The 18,000-nt window shown below is 37.6% G+C and overlaps 2 protein-coding genes and 1 pseudogene across 2 annotated transcripts; 1 reads left to right on the plus strand and 2 right to left on the minus strand.

Annotated features, from left to right (window-relative positions):
• The first annotated feature begins 2,290 nt into the window (after positions 1-2,290).
• Positions 2,291-5,577, plus strand: LOC137715080 (receptor-like protein kinase HERK 1). Its single transcript, XM_068454302.1, has one exon. The coding sequence runs from the start codon at positions 2,721-2,723 to the stop codon at positions 5,220-5,222; it is 2,502 nt and encodes an 833-aa protein (XP_068310403.1). The 5' UTR covers positions 2,291-2,720; the 3' UTR covers positions 5,223-5,577.
• Positions 5,578-8,314: 2,737 nt separating this feature from the next.
• LOC137716223 (putative pentatricopeptide repeat-containing protein At1g12700, mitochondrial) lies at positions 8,315-10,361 on the minus strand. The gene has a single exon (XM_068455648.1). The coding sequence runs from the start codon at positions 10,196-10,198 to the stop codon at positions 8,378-8,380; it is 1,821 nt and encodes a 606-aa protein (XP_068311749.1). The 5' UTR covers positions 10,199-10,361; the 3' UTR covers positions 8,315-8,377.
• A 3,254-nt stretch (positions 10,362-13,615) lies between these two features.
• Positions 13,616-15,531, minus strand: LOC137716572 (pentatricopeptide repeat-containing protein At1g63330-like; annotated as a pseudogene).
• Between the last annotated feature and the right edge of the window lie 2,469 nt (positions 15,532-18,000).

Genomic DNA, 18,000 nt, shown 5'->3' on the forward strand with positions numbered 1-18,000 from the left:
ACCAAAGAAAAACTGTAATTTATCATCAATTAACATACCAACCAAAAGTGGCTAGTAGAGAAAACCCCAGAAGTCTAGGTGAAGGATGACCTGCCGTGGTTCCCAGGTAACCAATTTTGCACCACAATGCAACCATTGTTCGCCTTAAATTGTAACATATGTAGACCTTCAAAAGCCCCAAATAAGAAACAAAGTTAAACCACAGACATACAACATCAAAATACCAAAGAAAAATTGTAATTTATCACCAATTAAAATACCAACTGAAGGGAGTAGTCAAACCTCACAGTTATATCCATTGTCCGAGACCATCAAGAACATAGTTCTAACACCGACAATGTAAGACATGAATTCAAAACCAAAAAAAGGAGGCGGGGAAAGTGAAACCAAGGTCTTGCTTGGATACGGGGACAATGGATGCTTTAGAAACGTACCATTGACTTTGAGTTTATTCTTTAAATGCTAGAGTGATCAAATTGCTAGAGTCATCAAATTGTTAGAGCATATTTTATATGGTTAAACTCATTTTTAAATGATCAATCGCCACACAATGTAAATCACAAAATATAATTTGAAAATTTGACCTCTCTTGTTAAGGAGGTCTGCACATTATATGATACATATTTTTCTATGTGTCTACACTTTATTGGATGATTTTGCTAATTGTTTATGAGATTAATAATTTTTCTGTCAATTATGAGATTAATAATTTGAAAAAACAGAGAACAATGATTAGCACTCTAAAGATTTAATTGTGCGTTAAAAAATTTTTATGTTTACAAAAAGAAATTCTCTTATAAAAGCGTAAATTAGATTTTTAAAGTACCAATAGTTCCGTTGCATTATTGTATAAGGAAAACTAATGAAAATGGTTTGAAAACTTTGAGTTTTAATGATAAGGACAAAATAAAAGGTAAAGTGAATAGTACCAGGATTGACTTTTTAGTGTAAAAATATGGTTTTTCGTTAAAGTGAACAGTTGCGTGAGCTTTTCGTTAAAACTCTCTATTGTATAACTACTATTGTTTTAGCCCTAGTTTGGTACTGAGGTGATTTTGAAAAAAATGGTTATAAAAAAATGCTGGGAGCTTTTTTATGTTTGGTAAACATTTAGCTTCAGCTTTTTTTTTACAGTTTTGGGTGAAAAAAAGCCAAAAACACAAAGCTGCAAAACCCAGCTTTGAAAAACCAACTTTTTTTCACATATTTTCTTTCACATAAAAGTTTATTAAACATTATAATACCGTTTTTTTTTTCTTTTCCAAAAGCACTTTTACAAAAAAGTTTACCAAACACTCTGCTGCTTTATTTCATATCAGCTTATTCTCATAGCACAACAGAAACAATTTTTTTTTTCAAAGTACAGTAATACCAAACCAGCCATTAGATAAAATATGAGTAGTGAATGATGCGGAGGCTGGGAGCTATTACATTGGGTAGAGAGCAGATGTGTTTCATTTATATGTTTGTATAAAAATTAAAAACAGACGTGTGCAACGGTGCTCAAAATTCAAAATAATTCTAAACACAAATCACATGACTCATTTTGGATGAAAAACTTAACTGAGTTGGTGAAATAACAAATTAATAATTTTGGAAAATTTATATGACAAATCACTTAAAATTTTAGTTCATCTGACAAGTGGAATCCGATTTTTTGAAGTCTGTGGCTGCCTACATTATTAAGGAGCTGGTTTTTGAGTTACAAGAATGTAGTAAATTTCGCGAAGATGTAATGGAGTGACTAATAACCTTGCCAAGTCAAAATTATATAGCGGTGATTTTATAGTTTAGTTTGAGGAACCTCAAATGTTATATGGGATGTACTCTATCAAGATTGGTACTCTAGTAGAGGTCTTCTTCATCAATAAAGCTAGCATTTTCTCTTAAAAAAATAAATTAATAATTTTGAAAATTGATATGATTAATTGAGTAAAAAGACAATGGGCAAAAACCTCTTGCCAAGAATAAACCCTCTTCATTATTTATTTTCTAAACTTTCTATAAATTAATAGGGAAAAAAAAAAAACAATGTAACAAAAAAAAAAAAAAGCCTTCATTATTTATTTTCATTTCGGACAGATATTTTTCTGTAGAGTGAAATCTGCACCAAACCCTTTTGTTTGTAATTTACCTTCTCCACCAAGCAGATAGATTCTCAATCTTCACTCTAGTTTCTACCAAACCAAGGTAAGCCCTTCTGAAACTTGGCCGGTTTTTAAGTAATTAATTAATTTAATTAATTAATTACTTATCTATTTATTAATTTTAAACTCATCTCTTTGCACGTCTGACGCCGTTTCCCATTTTGTTTGGTGCAGTTTCGTGGATAGTTTAATGCCTAAAAGAATCTTTGAACCTGTCAGTATCCATCTAGTTTGTCATCTACTTCAAACCAGCTTGTGTTTTGCCAGATTTGCATACAATCTTGATTGTTCTTCCTCTTATTTGCAATTTTTCATAACTTTAGAGGGAGAAAGAGAGAAAAAAAACTGCTACTGAAACCTCAAAAGATTGCATCAGATTTGTTTTGGAGCTCAGTTGATCTCAAAGGTGACATCTTTTCACTTCTCCAATCAATTCTGTTTCTGGGTTTTCATTAAATTTCTGTTTCTGATTGATCAGTAGAGTTCCTGTGTAAAACCCAGATTTTTTTGTTCCCAATTGAGCTCAAGAAACCCTAATTTCTTGGGTTCCTCAATAAATTTCCCAACTTTTGGATGATGGGTTGTTTTAAATTTGATCTGTTCATTTGGGTTTTATCCCCATTGTGTTTGGGATTGTTGTGTAGTGGATTTGTTCCTGCTGACAATTACCTTATAGACTGTGGATCACTTGCCAATACTACAGTGGGTAACCGTGTTTTTCTAGCTGATAACTTGGCTTCCAAATATCTTTCATCCCCAAAAGACGTTGTTGCCAATGTTTCTTTGAAATCAATCACTTCCTTTGATGATTCACCGCTGTATCAGACAGCGCGAATCTTCCCGGAATCCTCTAAGTACACCTTTTCCATAAGCCATAGCGGTAGGCATTGGATCCGCCTTTACTTCTATCCGTTTGTTTTTGGTAGTTATGATCTGAGCAAGGCGAAGTTCTCCATTTCCGCCCAAAACTTTGCCCTCCTTACTGATTTCAGTGTTCAAAACACTTCTCTTAAAGAATTTTCGGTGAACGTGATTTCAGATAGCCTTGTTATCACCTTCACCCCGTCCAGCAACTCGTTTGCATTCCTAAATGCTATAGAAGTTGTTTCAGTCCCCGACCAACTCATCACTGATGATGCCAGCTATGGGTCAGAGAAATTCCAGGGTTTGACGAATCAGGCTCTGGAGACAGCTTGGAGGGTGAATATGGGTGGACCAAGAGTGTCTTTTGAGAATGATACCCTGTGGCGTACTTGGGTTCCTGACCAAAGTTTTCTAGTAAATGAGAACCTTGCAAAAGATTTTTCGAACATTGCAGCTGTTAAGTATGATGTTGGTTTGGCAACTGAAGACATTGCTCCACAAACTGTCTATGGAACCCTTACTGAGATGAACTCGGCAGATAATCCAAACAGCAATTTCAATGTTACCTGGGAGTTCACAGTGGATCCAGGATTCCAATACCTTGTTCGATTTCACTTTTGCGATATAGTAAGTAAATCTCTCAATCAGCTGTACTTCAATGTTTATGTTGACTCTTCCAATGTTGCTCCAGATCTTGATCTGAGTACTGCGACAATTAATAAGTTGGCTGTGCCATATTATCTGGACACTGTTACAGCGTCCATTGTGAGAAATAAGCTGCGTATTAGTATTGGCCCTTCTGCTGTAAACAATGCTTATCCCAATGCCATTCTAAATGGGCTCGAGATTATGAAAATAAACAACTCAGCAGGCAGCCTCAGTGGAACAAACGCAGCAGTTTCTTCTTTGAATTCAAGTTCGAAAAGTAACATTGGAGTAATTGTGGGTGCCAGCGTTGGGTTATTTATTGCAGTGGCATTGGCTGGGGTTCTCTTTATTCTGTGCAGAAGAAGGAAGAGACTGGCAGATCAAGGCCACTCAAAGACTTGGAGTCCCTTTTCCATGAATGGAACCAATTCTCACACCATGGGAAGTAAATACTCATATGGGACAACTGCTAGTGCTGCTTCTAACTATAGCTATCGTTTTCCTTTTGGGGTAGTGCAGGAGGCTACGAATAACTTTGATGAGAGCTGGGTTATTGGAATCGGTGGTTTTGGGAAGGTATACAAAGGAACCTTGAACGATGGAACTAAAGTGGCTGTCAAGAGGGGAAATCCACGGTCTCAACAGGGACTTGCAGAGTTCAGGACTGAAATTGAGATGCTATCTCAGTTCCGTCACCGCCATCTTGTCTCATTGATTGGGTATTGTGATGACAAGAATGAGATGATTCTGATATATGAATATATGGAGAACGGAACCCTGAAGGGTCATCTCTATGGCTTAGGTCACCCCAGCTTAAGTTGGAAACAAAGGCTTGAAATATGCATTGGATCTGCTAGAGGACTTCACTACCTTCACACTGGTTATGCAAAAGCAGTTATTCATCGTGATGTGAAATCCGCAAACATCTTGCTTGATGAGAACCTCATGGCCAAGGTTGCTGATTTTGGGCTTTCTAAGACGGGGCCTGAAATCGATCAAACCCATGTCAGTACGGCAGTTAAAGGAAGTTTTGGATACCTTGATCCTGAATATTTTAGAAGGCAACAACTGACAGAGAAATCAGATGTGTATTCATTTGGGGTGGTTTTGTTTGAGGTTCTTTGTGCAAGACCTGTTATAGATCCGTCTCTTCCGAGGGAAATGGTGAACTTGGCTGAATGGGCAATGAAATGGCAGAAGAAGGGGCAGTTGGAGCAAATCATAGATTCAACTCTTGCAGGCAAAATCAGACCAGATTCTCTGAGGAAATTTGGAGAAACCGCTGAGAAATGCTTGGCTGACTATGGTGTTGACAGGCCCTCCATGGGAGATGTGTTGTGGAATCTAGAGTATGCCCTTCAACTTCAAGAGGCAGAAATTCCAGGCGACGCTGAAGAAAATAGTACCAATATGATTGGTGAGCTATCCCCGCAAATCAACAACTACAGTAACGTCGATACAAATGACTCTGCTGTGCAATTTGAAGTCTCGAGTGTGGATGATCTTTCAGGTGTTTCTATGAGTAAAGTGTTCTCACAGCTGGTGAAGTCCGAGGGTAGGTAACTGTTCCGAGATAGTATATGCTATGAGTTTAGCATCTCCTTTGATAGCACTTCTTTTGTGGTAGTTTGCTGATTAAACTTGATGAAGCATTCTGAGTTCTCCTTTTGTACAGAAAGGGTCCGCGGTTTGAGTGTGTTTAAGATTCATAAGGGTTTTATGTAACTTGTTTATTTCTTATTCATATTGCACACCGTATGAAGCAAAAGTTCTGGTGGGAGATGGCTTTGTAGACCTTTCTCCTCACAGCCATCCATCGCGCGTGGTTCGTATGATCGGTGATTGTGAGAGGAAGGCTTATGCGTATCCCGCTTCAGACTTTTACCATATGAAAGCCGGTAAAGTTTTCATTTTCGTACTCTTCCTTCTGCGGGTGTTTTGGTTTTTTGTTTGGTGATTTTGTGCATGATGGATTGTTTGTCGTTGTTTGGTTCTTAAACAGAAAAAAATAGTGCAAGAGAAACAGTTTCAGATGGTTCTCTGATAGGATAAGAGAATCAACATAACGGAAAGGGAAAATGCAGGAAATTAGAAAAAATTAAAGCAGATTCATCTTTTCATTCATAACCTTGCAACAATGCGTACAACACATATGGAAGGCATTTTACCTAAAATGGTATTTTAGATTGACTTAATTTCGTACTTTAGTCTTTGAGATGTGAAATCATTAGAAATAGTTTTTAAATTTGTTCACCGTCAATCATTTTAGTTCTTTTATGAAAATCTCTGTTAAATAGGGATCAAATTGACAAAAATAGCCTCACTGTAATAAATTATGGGCTAATCATTCAACAAAAATTTAGGTATTTTTGTTATTTTGTTATTATTTAACAATGATTTCGTATGGAAGGGCCAAAATGATTGATGGTGGACAAACTCAAAGACTAATTGTATCGATTTTAAATTTTAAGAATTAAAGTGAGGAGTTATGTTAAACTCATAAATTATTTCGGCCAAAATTTTTAGGTTAGACTATCTTGGAAGCTTTTAGAAGTCCAACAGCCCATGGCAGCTGTAATTGGGCCCAAGAGTAGCCCATGATACTAAGTGATCCTAACATGCTCTCAAACTCCCTACTAATTGGATGTGGTTTATAGAGTTTGACATAGAAACAAAAATGATCAAAACTGTAATTTCTTCCCATTAGTTTCTTATATTATATCCAAACATTAAGAAAATAAAAGACTTTCCATTTTCTCTTTTATTTTTCCATATCTAAAGTGAATATCGTATCGGTTGGACAAAAATAACAACATTGTTAATAGGAAATAACGAACAAGATTAAACAAGGGTGTGCAAGATGAGAAAAATTGTGTGCTTTTGTCATTTTTCTTGTTAGTAAGGCAAGTCTTGCAGCTTAAATGATTAAGATTGTTCACTTCTAACTCGATTCTCTTTATCGGTTCCCAAACATTTCTTTTTTGTTTAAACAGGGGGACCATCTGATGACCGCCACTGTAGTCTACTCTTTCGGAGGCCGAAAAGACTTACAGAGGCATTTTAGCTTTTTCCTGGGCCACCATCGTGTGCTTCACGAGCCCCATGAATTGAAACCAGGATGTGCTGCATAGAATATGGGTTTGAAATTCGTCCCTAACCACTAGGGCAATCCGTGCCGCTACCGTCAATATGTACTCTGGATGTGCAGTTAGTATATCGTCGACAAAGGATCAATAATCCATCACTTGTTACGCCACAAAATTCAGATTTGGAGTGGTTTGTGTACACCACGTTGTAAAACTCTGCATTGGATATGAATCATCAAGAAAAAAGGAAAAACCGAAGAGAAACAACATCCCACGCCCGAAAATTTTTATCTAAACAAACATCATTCGGATGAAATCCAGCAGCATTTGTGGGATAACAAGGCGCTTCTTCATGTGCGGGTTCTATAACCTATTGATCTCGTTGTCAGTTCTTCCAGCCAAGAGAGAGGATACAGCATCCTACCCAAAGTTTGTTTTCGGTTCAAGAAAGTTTTAAACAAAAAGAGTTGTCCGGCTCCTCATAAATGATGTTAAGATCGGCTAGCTCATCCTCGGAATCCGAAAATAAAACAGAGACAAAAAGGATTGTTTCAATGACACATCTAATCATAATCAATAGGATTTCAAGAGCTGTCATGGTTAATCACATCAAATTCAGCAGGCAGGAAGGGCGCGGAAGCTACGTATTGAGAATGCAAGCAAGGTAGCTTGCTTGCTCTCCTAGTAGCGTACGTTGGTGGCAAGGAAGGAGGCACAGGGACCATACTAAAGTAAAGAGGCATTGGGGAAGCAACTAGGTTCAGCTGAAAATTACAATCCCCCGCGTCTCAACCGAATTAATGAGAATCATATATTTCATAATCCATGGCTGGGGACTGCAAGTAACCATACTCAAATCGATCAGCATGTCTCCATTTTCATCCGCAAACAATATGATCCTCCATATCAGAGACTTCGTCATCATATCACACTAAATTTTTTGTAACTTTCTGAGCCCCTATTTCCACCTGAACGTGGAAATGGATGCTCCCGCGAAAGACATTGACATCAACGGTACACACGTGAAGTGTCTCATAAGCCCAAAGCTACTCATGCTTCACTTCGTGCAAAAGGATCACAACATACTATGTTTACAATATTATTAAACACACACAAAACACGTACCTTCACATAAGCGTCCAAGACATCTTCTAGCAACACTGTTTGCTGAATTTCATTCCCTGCAAAACAGTTGGCGTTGAGAAATCTAGCACACCCTTAGAGTCTTCCATCAAGATGAGAAATTAATTATTCAGATCGGGCAAGCCTTGGCACAAAGGAAAGGTTGCTCCTTTGTGACCGAAATGTCACGGGTTCAAGTTGAGCAAAGAGTCTCTTTGCAACTCAAGGGTAAGGCTGCATACAATAGACGTACTCACCCCCCGCGACCCTCGCAAAGTGGGAGTGTTGTTGGCTTGAGTCACCCTTTTATTCTTGCTATGCACCTCCACTGACATAAGCGTAAACCAAAAAAAAAAAAAAAAAAAAGCAGGGGGTCTGTAATTTTCTTAAGCTACAATGTATGCATAGTATTAAAATGCATTTATGGGATTGAAAGGTGCAACACTATCAAAATTAACAATAAGCATTAGAAGGATTTGTTTCAACTTTACAAGATAGAAATTAACTTCATTACGATCTTTCTATCAATGGCAACAAAGCAGGATCTACTTTATCTTTAGACAACAAATCAATTATCAATTCCGTGGTCGACGCATCTGCAGAAAAACCCTTGCCCACCATTTGTTGAATAAGTCCCATGGCTTCTGATGGCTCATTGTTATTGAAAAAGCCTCGGATGATTATGTTATAGGTCCAACCATTTGGAGAACAACCTTTCTCTTCCATTTCTTTAAGTAATTTTACCGCTTCGTTTGTTAGCCCTCCTTTGCAAAATCCACTAATCATTATGTTATACGTCCTGGTATTAGGTTGAAGACCTCTTGATGATAAACCGCGAAAGAGATCCCTTGCAGAGTCAATTTTCCCACCAATGCACAATCCTTCAATAAGAAAAGCGTAAATCATAATATCTGGCTTTAACTTCTTACTTTCCATATCTCTTAACAATTGTATTGCCTCGGGAAATTGTTGGTTTTTACACAGGCCACCCAATAAAACAGCATAGGCTTGAACATCTGGAAAATGGCCGCAAGCTTGCATCTGAGAGAACAACTTTTGTGCATCTTGTGTTCTCCCTACTTTGCAAAAACCGTCCATGAGAGTGGTGTAAGTAACGACATTCAGAATGACTCTGCTACTAGAAATTTCCTCAAAAAGCAACACCGCCTCATCTATCCTTTTATGCTTACAATAGCCGTTTATCAGTATGTTGTAACTATAGGCATCAACTGTGTAGCCCTTTCTGAGCATTAGTTCCAAAACCTTTTTTGCCTCACGCATTTCTCCTCGCAAGCAATAACCATCCATAAGAGAATTATAAGTAACAGTGTTAGGCTCAATATCTCTTTGCGTCATCATTTCGACCATGCTTTTTGCTTTCCCGACCAAGCCCTCCTTACAAAGGGTGTCTATCAATACACTGAAGGTTTGCAGATTTGGAAAAATACCTTTGCTCACCATTTCATTAAACAATCTCGCAGCTTCTTTCCACTCCCCTAATTTGCATACTCCATGAATCAAAGAAGTATAGGTAATGATGTCGGGTTCAATACATTTACTCATCATTTCAGAGAAAAGGTTCATCGCATCAACCACCATAGCATCCTTACAAAGACTGTCGATGATCGTGCTGTAAATAACAATGCCAGGCTTGCAACCTCCTTCTTCCATTTTCCTAAGTAGTTGAATAGCTTCAGTGTTGTTACCTTTCATGCAAAGGCCCTTTACTAGTGTGCCGAAAGTAACCACATCTGGCTTACAATCACCACTCTCCATCTTATTCAGAATCCCGACAGCATCAGCCTCTCTATCCTGAAGAAGGAATCCATTGATTAGAGTGGAGAAGGTCGCCGCAGTCGGTTCAAAACCAAGTTTGAAGAATTTTCCCAAGACAGATAAACCAAATTCCATTTGGTTGAGATGGGAAAAGCAATTAATGATGATGCTTAGAGTATAAACATCAGGACGAATTCCGGACAGCTCCATTTGGTCATTCAGCGAGATGACTGCCGAATAATGTTTCAACTTGGCGACTTGAGTCAAGACTTGATTGAAACGGACGACGGAAGGCAGAGGACGCATTTGAAGCAATTCGTCGAACACATGGAGTGCATCCTCAAGATTAGTTACTTTGACAAGCTGACGCAATTGGGTGTTTGTAGATTTGGTTGGATAAGAAGGTCGAGAGTGAAACGGAGCCAAGTAAACGTTGAAGAAGAGAAGGAGAGTAGATTTATGAAGAAAACAAGGCACAGGCGACATACCTCTGAGTCTGCTGGCGATGCCATAACCAACATTCAATGAAGAAGAAATTGTCGTCGCCCGCATCATCTTCAACGTCTGCCGGTTAATCAGTAGGAAGATGACGAATTGGTTGTGCGTATCGGACTCTTTTTCCCGATGAGGTTTGGGGTTGGTTTGGGCAAATTTTCATAAATAAATGATGATATGCATTTTCAACGAAAACAATTTTTTGTTCTTCTCGACAACTTAGTAAAATCAACGACCGGACTTAAGAGTCCGTTTGGTAGGTTGAGTGAAATAGGAACTTAAAAAATTTATTGGATTGACAGATACTGGTAAGATAGAATTTGTAACTCATGTATAAGGATAGATTAGATAACTCATTTTATTATGAAATTCTAATCCATTGTAACTCATGTATAAGGATCGATTAGATAACTCATTTTATTGTAAAATCCTAATCCATTATGTTCAGTCATGTTCATTTCACAATTTCATACAATAATATAATATATTTTAATATATTTTAATTGATTACAACTTATCCCAACCAATCAATAAACAAGTTTTATTGCTAATGTGTGACCTTTTCTTATTTTTTGAAGAAGATGAAGGGTGACCTTTTCTTAACTTTTCTTCAAAGTTACGTTTTAAGGGAAATATAGGATCAATATATCATTAAGATTTTCCTAACAAAAGCAATGTTTCAATTTGTGATTGAGATGCACGCCACATGGTTAATATCTACGCTTGATATGCCATTAATACATCAGGAGAATCCTTTTTGGATTTTTTTTATGAGGATTTTGAGAATTCTCAAATCATGTCTGTTCATTGTATATTATGCGGTCAATTTTCGTCAGGTATTATTTTATATTTAATTTAAAATAAAAGTATTTAAAATGATTTCTAGTCTCACGATGTACGATAAAAGAACAAGATTTAAGAATCTCCAGGATCTTCACAAAAAGGATCCAGAAAGGATCCTCATTCGTTAATATATAGTCGTCAAAGGATCAACGAATGCAAGTCTAAAACTTCAAAGTAGTCAGAAGAGCGTGTTAAACCCATCCAGTATTGTAGGGTTAGCAACTTGAGAGGCTCAAGCCGTAATAAGCACGGTTACAATTGGTGGGCTACGGGCACAGGCACATATCACTCTAACTTAGAAGTCCAAAGCACCATTCAACATTCGAAAATATTGTACAACCAGAAAGCTTGTGGATTATAACTTATGACATTCAAACATGGGCTTTGCGTCATTCAAGAGAATTGTCAAAAAGGCGATTTGGAAATCATCTGAGGGTGGCTCTGAACTCCGACTTAAGTACGACTATTTCTATTCCGGACCAGCATACTAACCCAAGTATGTTCTACAACACTTATGCCACAAAATTCAGATTTGGAGTGGTTTAAACTCTGCATTGGATTTCAAAACATCAAGCAAAAAGAAAAACATAACAGAAACAACACATCACGTCCGAATTTTTTCATCTAAACAAACATCAGTCGGATGAAATCTAGCAGCATTTTCGGGATAACGAGGCGATTCTTCGTGTGCGGGTTCCATAAATTCTTGATCTCGTTGTCAAGTCTTCCGGCCAATAGAGAGGATACAATATCCCACCCAAAAGTTAGTTTTCGATATAAGAAAGTAATAATTAAAGAGAGTAAAAGATCTGTGGAAGGAATAGAGAGACAGAATGACCTCAAAACTCAGTTATCTGGCAAACCCATTCAATGTTCACTCAATTGTTCACTCAAGCAAAACAAGCAAACCCAATTTCAATGTTCACTCAATTGTTCAGTTGACCCATGTTTTGATTGAAAAGGACAACGGAAGGCAGCTGATGCGTTTGAAGCATTTCGTCGAATTCGCTGAAGGCATCCACAAGATTTGTGACTTTCACAAGCTGATGCAATCGGGTGTTTGTAGATCTGGAGGATGTCGTATGTACTAAAAATACAAAAACTTCATTGTGCTGGGAAGCAATAATGAAAGAAACATCCATTCATATCAGCTTTCTAGACCAGACATCATCTCGGCCGGCATTGCTTGCTTTATTTCATCCCTTGCAATGCAATTGTTATCGTTGTTCTAAAAATCTCTGCTTAGGTCCCGCCTAGATCTTAGGCGGCTGATTATCGTTTCGATTAATACATAGATGTTTGAAAATTAATAAAGGGCTCCTAGACCTGCTGGCGCCCGCCTAAACCGCTTAGGCACCTGCCTAGCTAGGCCAAACTCGCCCTGGACATGCGTTTAAGTCGTGACTCATTTTGATAAAAAATAGATAACTTTAATTTTGCATTTAATTATTTTTTAATAAATTGTAAGAGACTTGTTGAATACTTAAATGAACACATATTATATGTTTGTTTCTCATGTTTTCATTATGTTTCAATACTTTATAATATATATGTCATTCTATTTTATAGTTTAAGACAAAGTTATATATATTCAAGTATAAATAGAAATTTATTTATACGAAATATAATAGATTTATTTAAATCCGTCTAGTCGGTCTAGGCTCCGCCTAGACGCTAGGCACTAACTTGTCGTCCAACTAACGCCTAATGTTTTTTTAGAACCTTCGTTGTTATTGAGAAAATAAGCAACATACTTATACTTGAAGGAAGTGCTCGTTTTCGCCATTTTGACGAATATCATAATCCATGGCTGGCGAATGCTGCAAGTAACCAAAACTCAAATCGATCCGCAAGTTCTCCATTTTCATCCGCAAACGATATGATCTTTCATATCATGGACATCGTCATCATATATCACACTAAAATCTTTATAATTTTCTGAGTCCCTATTTCCACGAGAACTTAGAAATGGATGCTCCTGCAAAATATCATATTGACATCAACGGTACACATGTTAAGTATCTCCTGAGCCCAATGCTATTCATGTTTCACTTCGTGCAAAGGGATCATAACATACTTTTTAACAATATTATTAATCTCACACAAAACATGTACCTTCGCTTCAGCGTCCAAGACAAGACATCGTCTCCTGGCAACATTGTTTGCTGAATTTCATCCCCTGCAAAACAGTTGGTATCGAGAAAACTAGCAACACCCTTAAAGTCTTCCATCAAGATGACAAATTAATTATTCAGAACATGTTTGAATGCAAAAAACCAGTCTTATTCTCGCTATGCACCTAAGGCGACCCTTGGCATAACGGAAAGGGTTGCTCTTTTTTAGGTTACAAGCTTGAGTCGTGTAAACCACCTCTTTGCAAAACAAAAGTGTGTGTGCTATAGACATTTTCACCCCCGGGCAAAGCAGGGAGCCTTGTTAGCTTGAGGTCACCCTTTAATTCTCGATATGCACCTCCACTAACATGAGTGTAATTTAAAAAAAAAAAAAAAAAAAAAAAAACCCCAAAGGGCAGGTGGTCTGTCATTTTCTTAAGCTACAATGTATGCATAGTATTATAATGCATTTCTGGGATTGAAAGGTGCTACACTTTCAAAATTAACAACAATCATTAGAAGGATCTGTTTCAACTCTATAAGATAGAAATTAACTTCATTACGATCTTTCTATCAATGGCAACAAAGCAGGATCTACTTTATCTTTAGACAACAAATCAATTATCAATTCCGTAGTCGACGCATCTGCAGAAAAACCCTTCCCCACCATTTGTTGAATAAGTCCCATGGCTTCTGATGGCTTATTGTTATTGAAAAAGCCTCGGATGATTATGTTATAGGTCCAACCATTTGGAGAACAACCTTTCTCGTCCATTTCTTTAAGTAATTTTACCGCTTCGTTTGTTAGCCCTCCGTTGCAAAATCCATCAATCATTATGTTATATGTACAGGTATTAGGTTGAAGACCTCTTGATGATAAACTGCGAAAGAGATCCCTTGCAGTTTCAACTTTCCCACCAATGCACAATCCTCCAATTAGAATAGCGTAAATCACAATATGTGGCTTTAACTTCTTACTTTCCATATCTCTTAACAATTGTATTGCCTCGGGAAATTGTTGGTTTTTACACAGGCCACCCAATAAAACAGCATAGGCTTGAACATCTGGAAAATGGCCGCAAGCTTGCATCTGAGAGAACAACTTTTGTGCATCTTGTGTTCTCCCTGCTTTGCAAAAACCGTCCATGAGAGTGGTGTAAGTAACGACATTCAGAATGACTCTGCTACTAGAAATTTCCTCAAAAAGCAACACTGCCTCATCTATCCTTTTATGCTTACAATAGCCATTTATCAATATGTTGTAACTATAAGCATCAACAATGGATCCCTTGCTAAGCATTAGTTCCAAAACCTTTTTTGCCTTGTCCATTTCCCCTCGCAAGCAATAACCATCCATGAGCGAATTATAAGTAACTGTGTCAGGCTCAATACCTCTTTGAGTCATCAATTCAACAATGCTTTTTGCTTCCCCAAGCAAGCCCTCTTTACAATGGGTGTCTACCAAGACATTGAAGGTGTGCAGATTTGGTAATATACCTTTGCTCACCATTTCATTAAACAATCTTGTAGCTTCTTTCGACCCCCATAATTTGCATACTCCATGAATCAAAGAAGTATATGTAATGACATCGGGGTTAATACCTTTACTCATCATTTCAGAGAAGAGGTTCATCGCATCATCAACCATAGTATCCTTACAAAGACTGTCGATGATCGTGTTGTAGACAACTAGATTAGGCTTGCAATCTGCTTCTTCCATCATCTTAAGCAATTGGATAGCTCCACTAGTGTTCCGAAAGTAACCACATTGGGCTTACAATTACCACTCAGCATTTTATACAGAAAGGCGACAGCATTGGCCTCTCTATTCTGAAGGAGGAATCCGTTGATTAGAGTGGTGAAGGTTGTGACATCAGGTTCAAAACCAAGTTTGAAAAATTTTCCCAAGACAGACAAACCAAACCCCATTTGGTTCAAATGCGAAAAGCAATTAAAGATAATGTTTAGAGTGTAAGCATTAGGACCAATTCCCAACAGGCCCATTTGATCATTCAACACGATGACTGTCGCATAATGTTTCAATTTGGCGACTTGAGTCAAGACTTGATTGAATCGGATTACGGACGACAGAGGACGCATTTGAAGCATTTCGTCGAACACATGGAGTGCATCCTCAAGATTATTGACTTTCACACGCCATTGCAATTGGGTGTTTTTAGATTTGGTTGGATAAGAAGGTCGAGAGTGAAACGGAGCAAAGTAACCGTTGGGCAATAGAAAAAGAGTAGAGTTAGGAACTAGACAAGACACAGGCGGCATACCTCTCCCTCTCAGTGTGCTGCCGATGCCAAAACCGACCTTGAAAGAAGACGAAGCAGCCATTGTCGTCGCCCGCATCATGTTCAGCATCTGGGTTAATCAGTAAGAAGATGACCAATTGATTTGTGTCTATCGAACCCTTTTTCCGGTGAGGTTCGGGTTTTTTTTTTTTTTTTTTTTTTTTTTTTGGGACAATGGTTGGGAGTTGGTTGATAAAAAAAGGAGTGAGGAAAGTTGTAATATGTAAAGGGAATGTGTCCAATTGAAATTTTGAGGGATTTATAAATTCATGGATTTGTATAGAGTTTAATTCATTTATAGAGATTTAATATAAAATTTTGATTCAATTATTTCAAAATTTAATGGGAAGGGGTGACATTTGTGGATGTTTAAAATACACTACAAAATATTTCTAATTCCCTCTAATTCCTCAACTTTTCCAAATTCTTTAAATTTAAATTCTAATTGAATACACCTGGAATGTTATATATTTCTTTAAAATTATAATTGAAAACACCTGGATTTCTAAGAATTTTAATAAACTATCTTAAAATCATAATTGAATACACATTAAATTTTAAAGAATCACTTAAAATCTTAATTGAAAAAATCCATCAAAATCTCATTGAATACACACTAGCTCTTATCTGACAACAAATTTGTTTGAAGATATTTCATTGTGAAAAGTGCGGCGGAGTGGGGCGCGTTCAAGAAATTAATGGGGCAAAAAAGAAGAGACCCGTGGACCCGGCCCAAAATAGGCAGGGTTGGTCAGGTTCTTGTATTAAAATATGTTGTACCTGGTCTGGCCCGACTCATTTCTTTTAAATTCAGATCCAGTCCGGTCCCTTCAAAATTGTGCTCGACCCTGCCCGTGCCCCAGCCCTACTCCAGATGAGGTAAGCAAGACCCTCTCCTAATTAGGAAAAAAGAGGGAAAACTTAAAAAACCCAACCTTTTATTCCTCCTGATTGGAGTGGATCCCATCATTCTGATGGCGTGGAGCGTCCTAGTCGGCTTACAAGTGGACTCTCTGCTCCCGCCAAAATTGAATATCTTTTGAATTGTTCTTCCAAATTGGTCGCTCAAGACCTTTGGTCTCTATCCCGACCCGATGAAAAAAATGGGACCACTTGTTATTGACTAGTTGAGAATGATTCTAAAGCTGAATTTCAATTCCCTCATCTCTCAAAAGAACGACCACTTGAATCGCTTTTGAGATTCACAATCGTTAGAAAGAAACAAACTAATTAGACAAAAAAGGTACACTTTTTCAAGTAATGAAACCGTGATCACATTACCAGAAATAACATAACTCAATTCGATGGGAAAAAGAGAATAGGACCACGAGAAGGTCATGTGATTCTTATAATAGTTTCGAGCTCTCATCCCTCTCTTAAAATATTAAAATTTTAAAATTTTTTTGATTTAGATGCATGCCACTATAATCAATATCCACGCTCGATATACAGTCAATATATAATCGACCATATATCACCCTTTCCCTTCCTCCCCCTAAGCACTTGTGCCACTTTGTGAAGAAGTCTTTATCTACGTATAGCAAAGTACTTATATGGCGCTCCTGCCTATGACAGGATCAATAATCCATTGCTTGTTACAGGGCAAAATTCAGATTTGGAGTGGTTTGTGTACACTATGTTGTAAACTGTGCATTGGATTTCAAATCATCGAGATAAAAAGAAAAAAGAAAAAACAGTACAGAAACATCCCAGAATTTTTCATCCAAATAAACATCATTAGCAGCATTTGCGGGATAACAAGAACATCATTCGGATGAATTCCAGCAACATTTGCGGGATAACATGGGACTTCCTCATGTGCAGGTTCCATAAATTCTTGATCTCGTTGTCAGTTTTTCCAACCAACAAAAGGATCCAACATCTGATCCAGAAGCTAGTTTTTTATACAAGAAATTTATAAACAAAAAGAGTAAAATATCTATTGCGGGAATACAGGCAACAAAGACAATGTGACCACATAAATCAGTTATTTGGCAAACACATTCAAGCTATGAGTAACAAAACTACTATAAAAAAGAAAATGAAAAAGAAAAAGCAGAATAAAAGAAGGAAAAAAAAGGTTGTGGAAGCACAAAACCTTCCTCTAGGCAAAGCCATTTATCAATATGCTTGCTGAAGCAAACTAGGTTTCTCCTCCCATCAATATGGGACTCATTCTGACGTGACGAATTTTCAAGGCTAATACGTGGACAACACAACGGATGACGTGAAGCGCCTAACACGTGGACAACACAACTATGGAGCGCGTGTTGCCTTTTGGCTTTACACATGGGACAACCTGCTCTAATATCATAAGAAAGTTAAGGTTCCACCATAAAACCAATTGGCAATATGAGGAGTAGCCCAACCTCTTATAAGCCCATGCAAGGTCCCTCCTCCCTTCAATGTAGGACTCATTCTCAACAGTTGATCATTGTTTCGACAACGCTTTTTGCTTCTCCAACCAACTCTTCCTTACAGAGTGTTCAACTAAGACACTGAAGTTGTGCACATCTGGAAAGATACTTTTTCCCACCATTTCATTCATCGCGTCGCTTCTTTGAAGAAACTTCCCAAGACAAACCAAGCCCCATTTGGTTCAGAT

This window comes from Pyrus communis, chromosome 14 (assembly GCF_963583255.1).
Source record: "Pyrus communis chromosome 14, drPyrComm1.1, whole genome shotgun sequence".
Lineage (NCBI taxonomy): Eukaryota > Viridiplantae > Streptophyta > Magnoliopsida > Rosales > Rosaceae > Pyrus > Pyrus communis.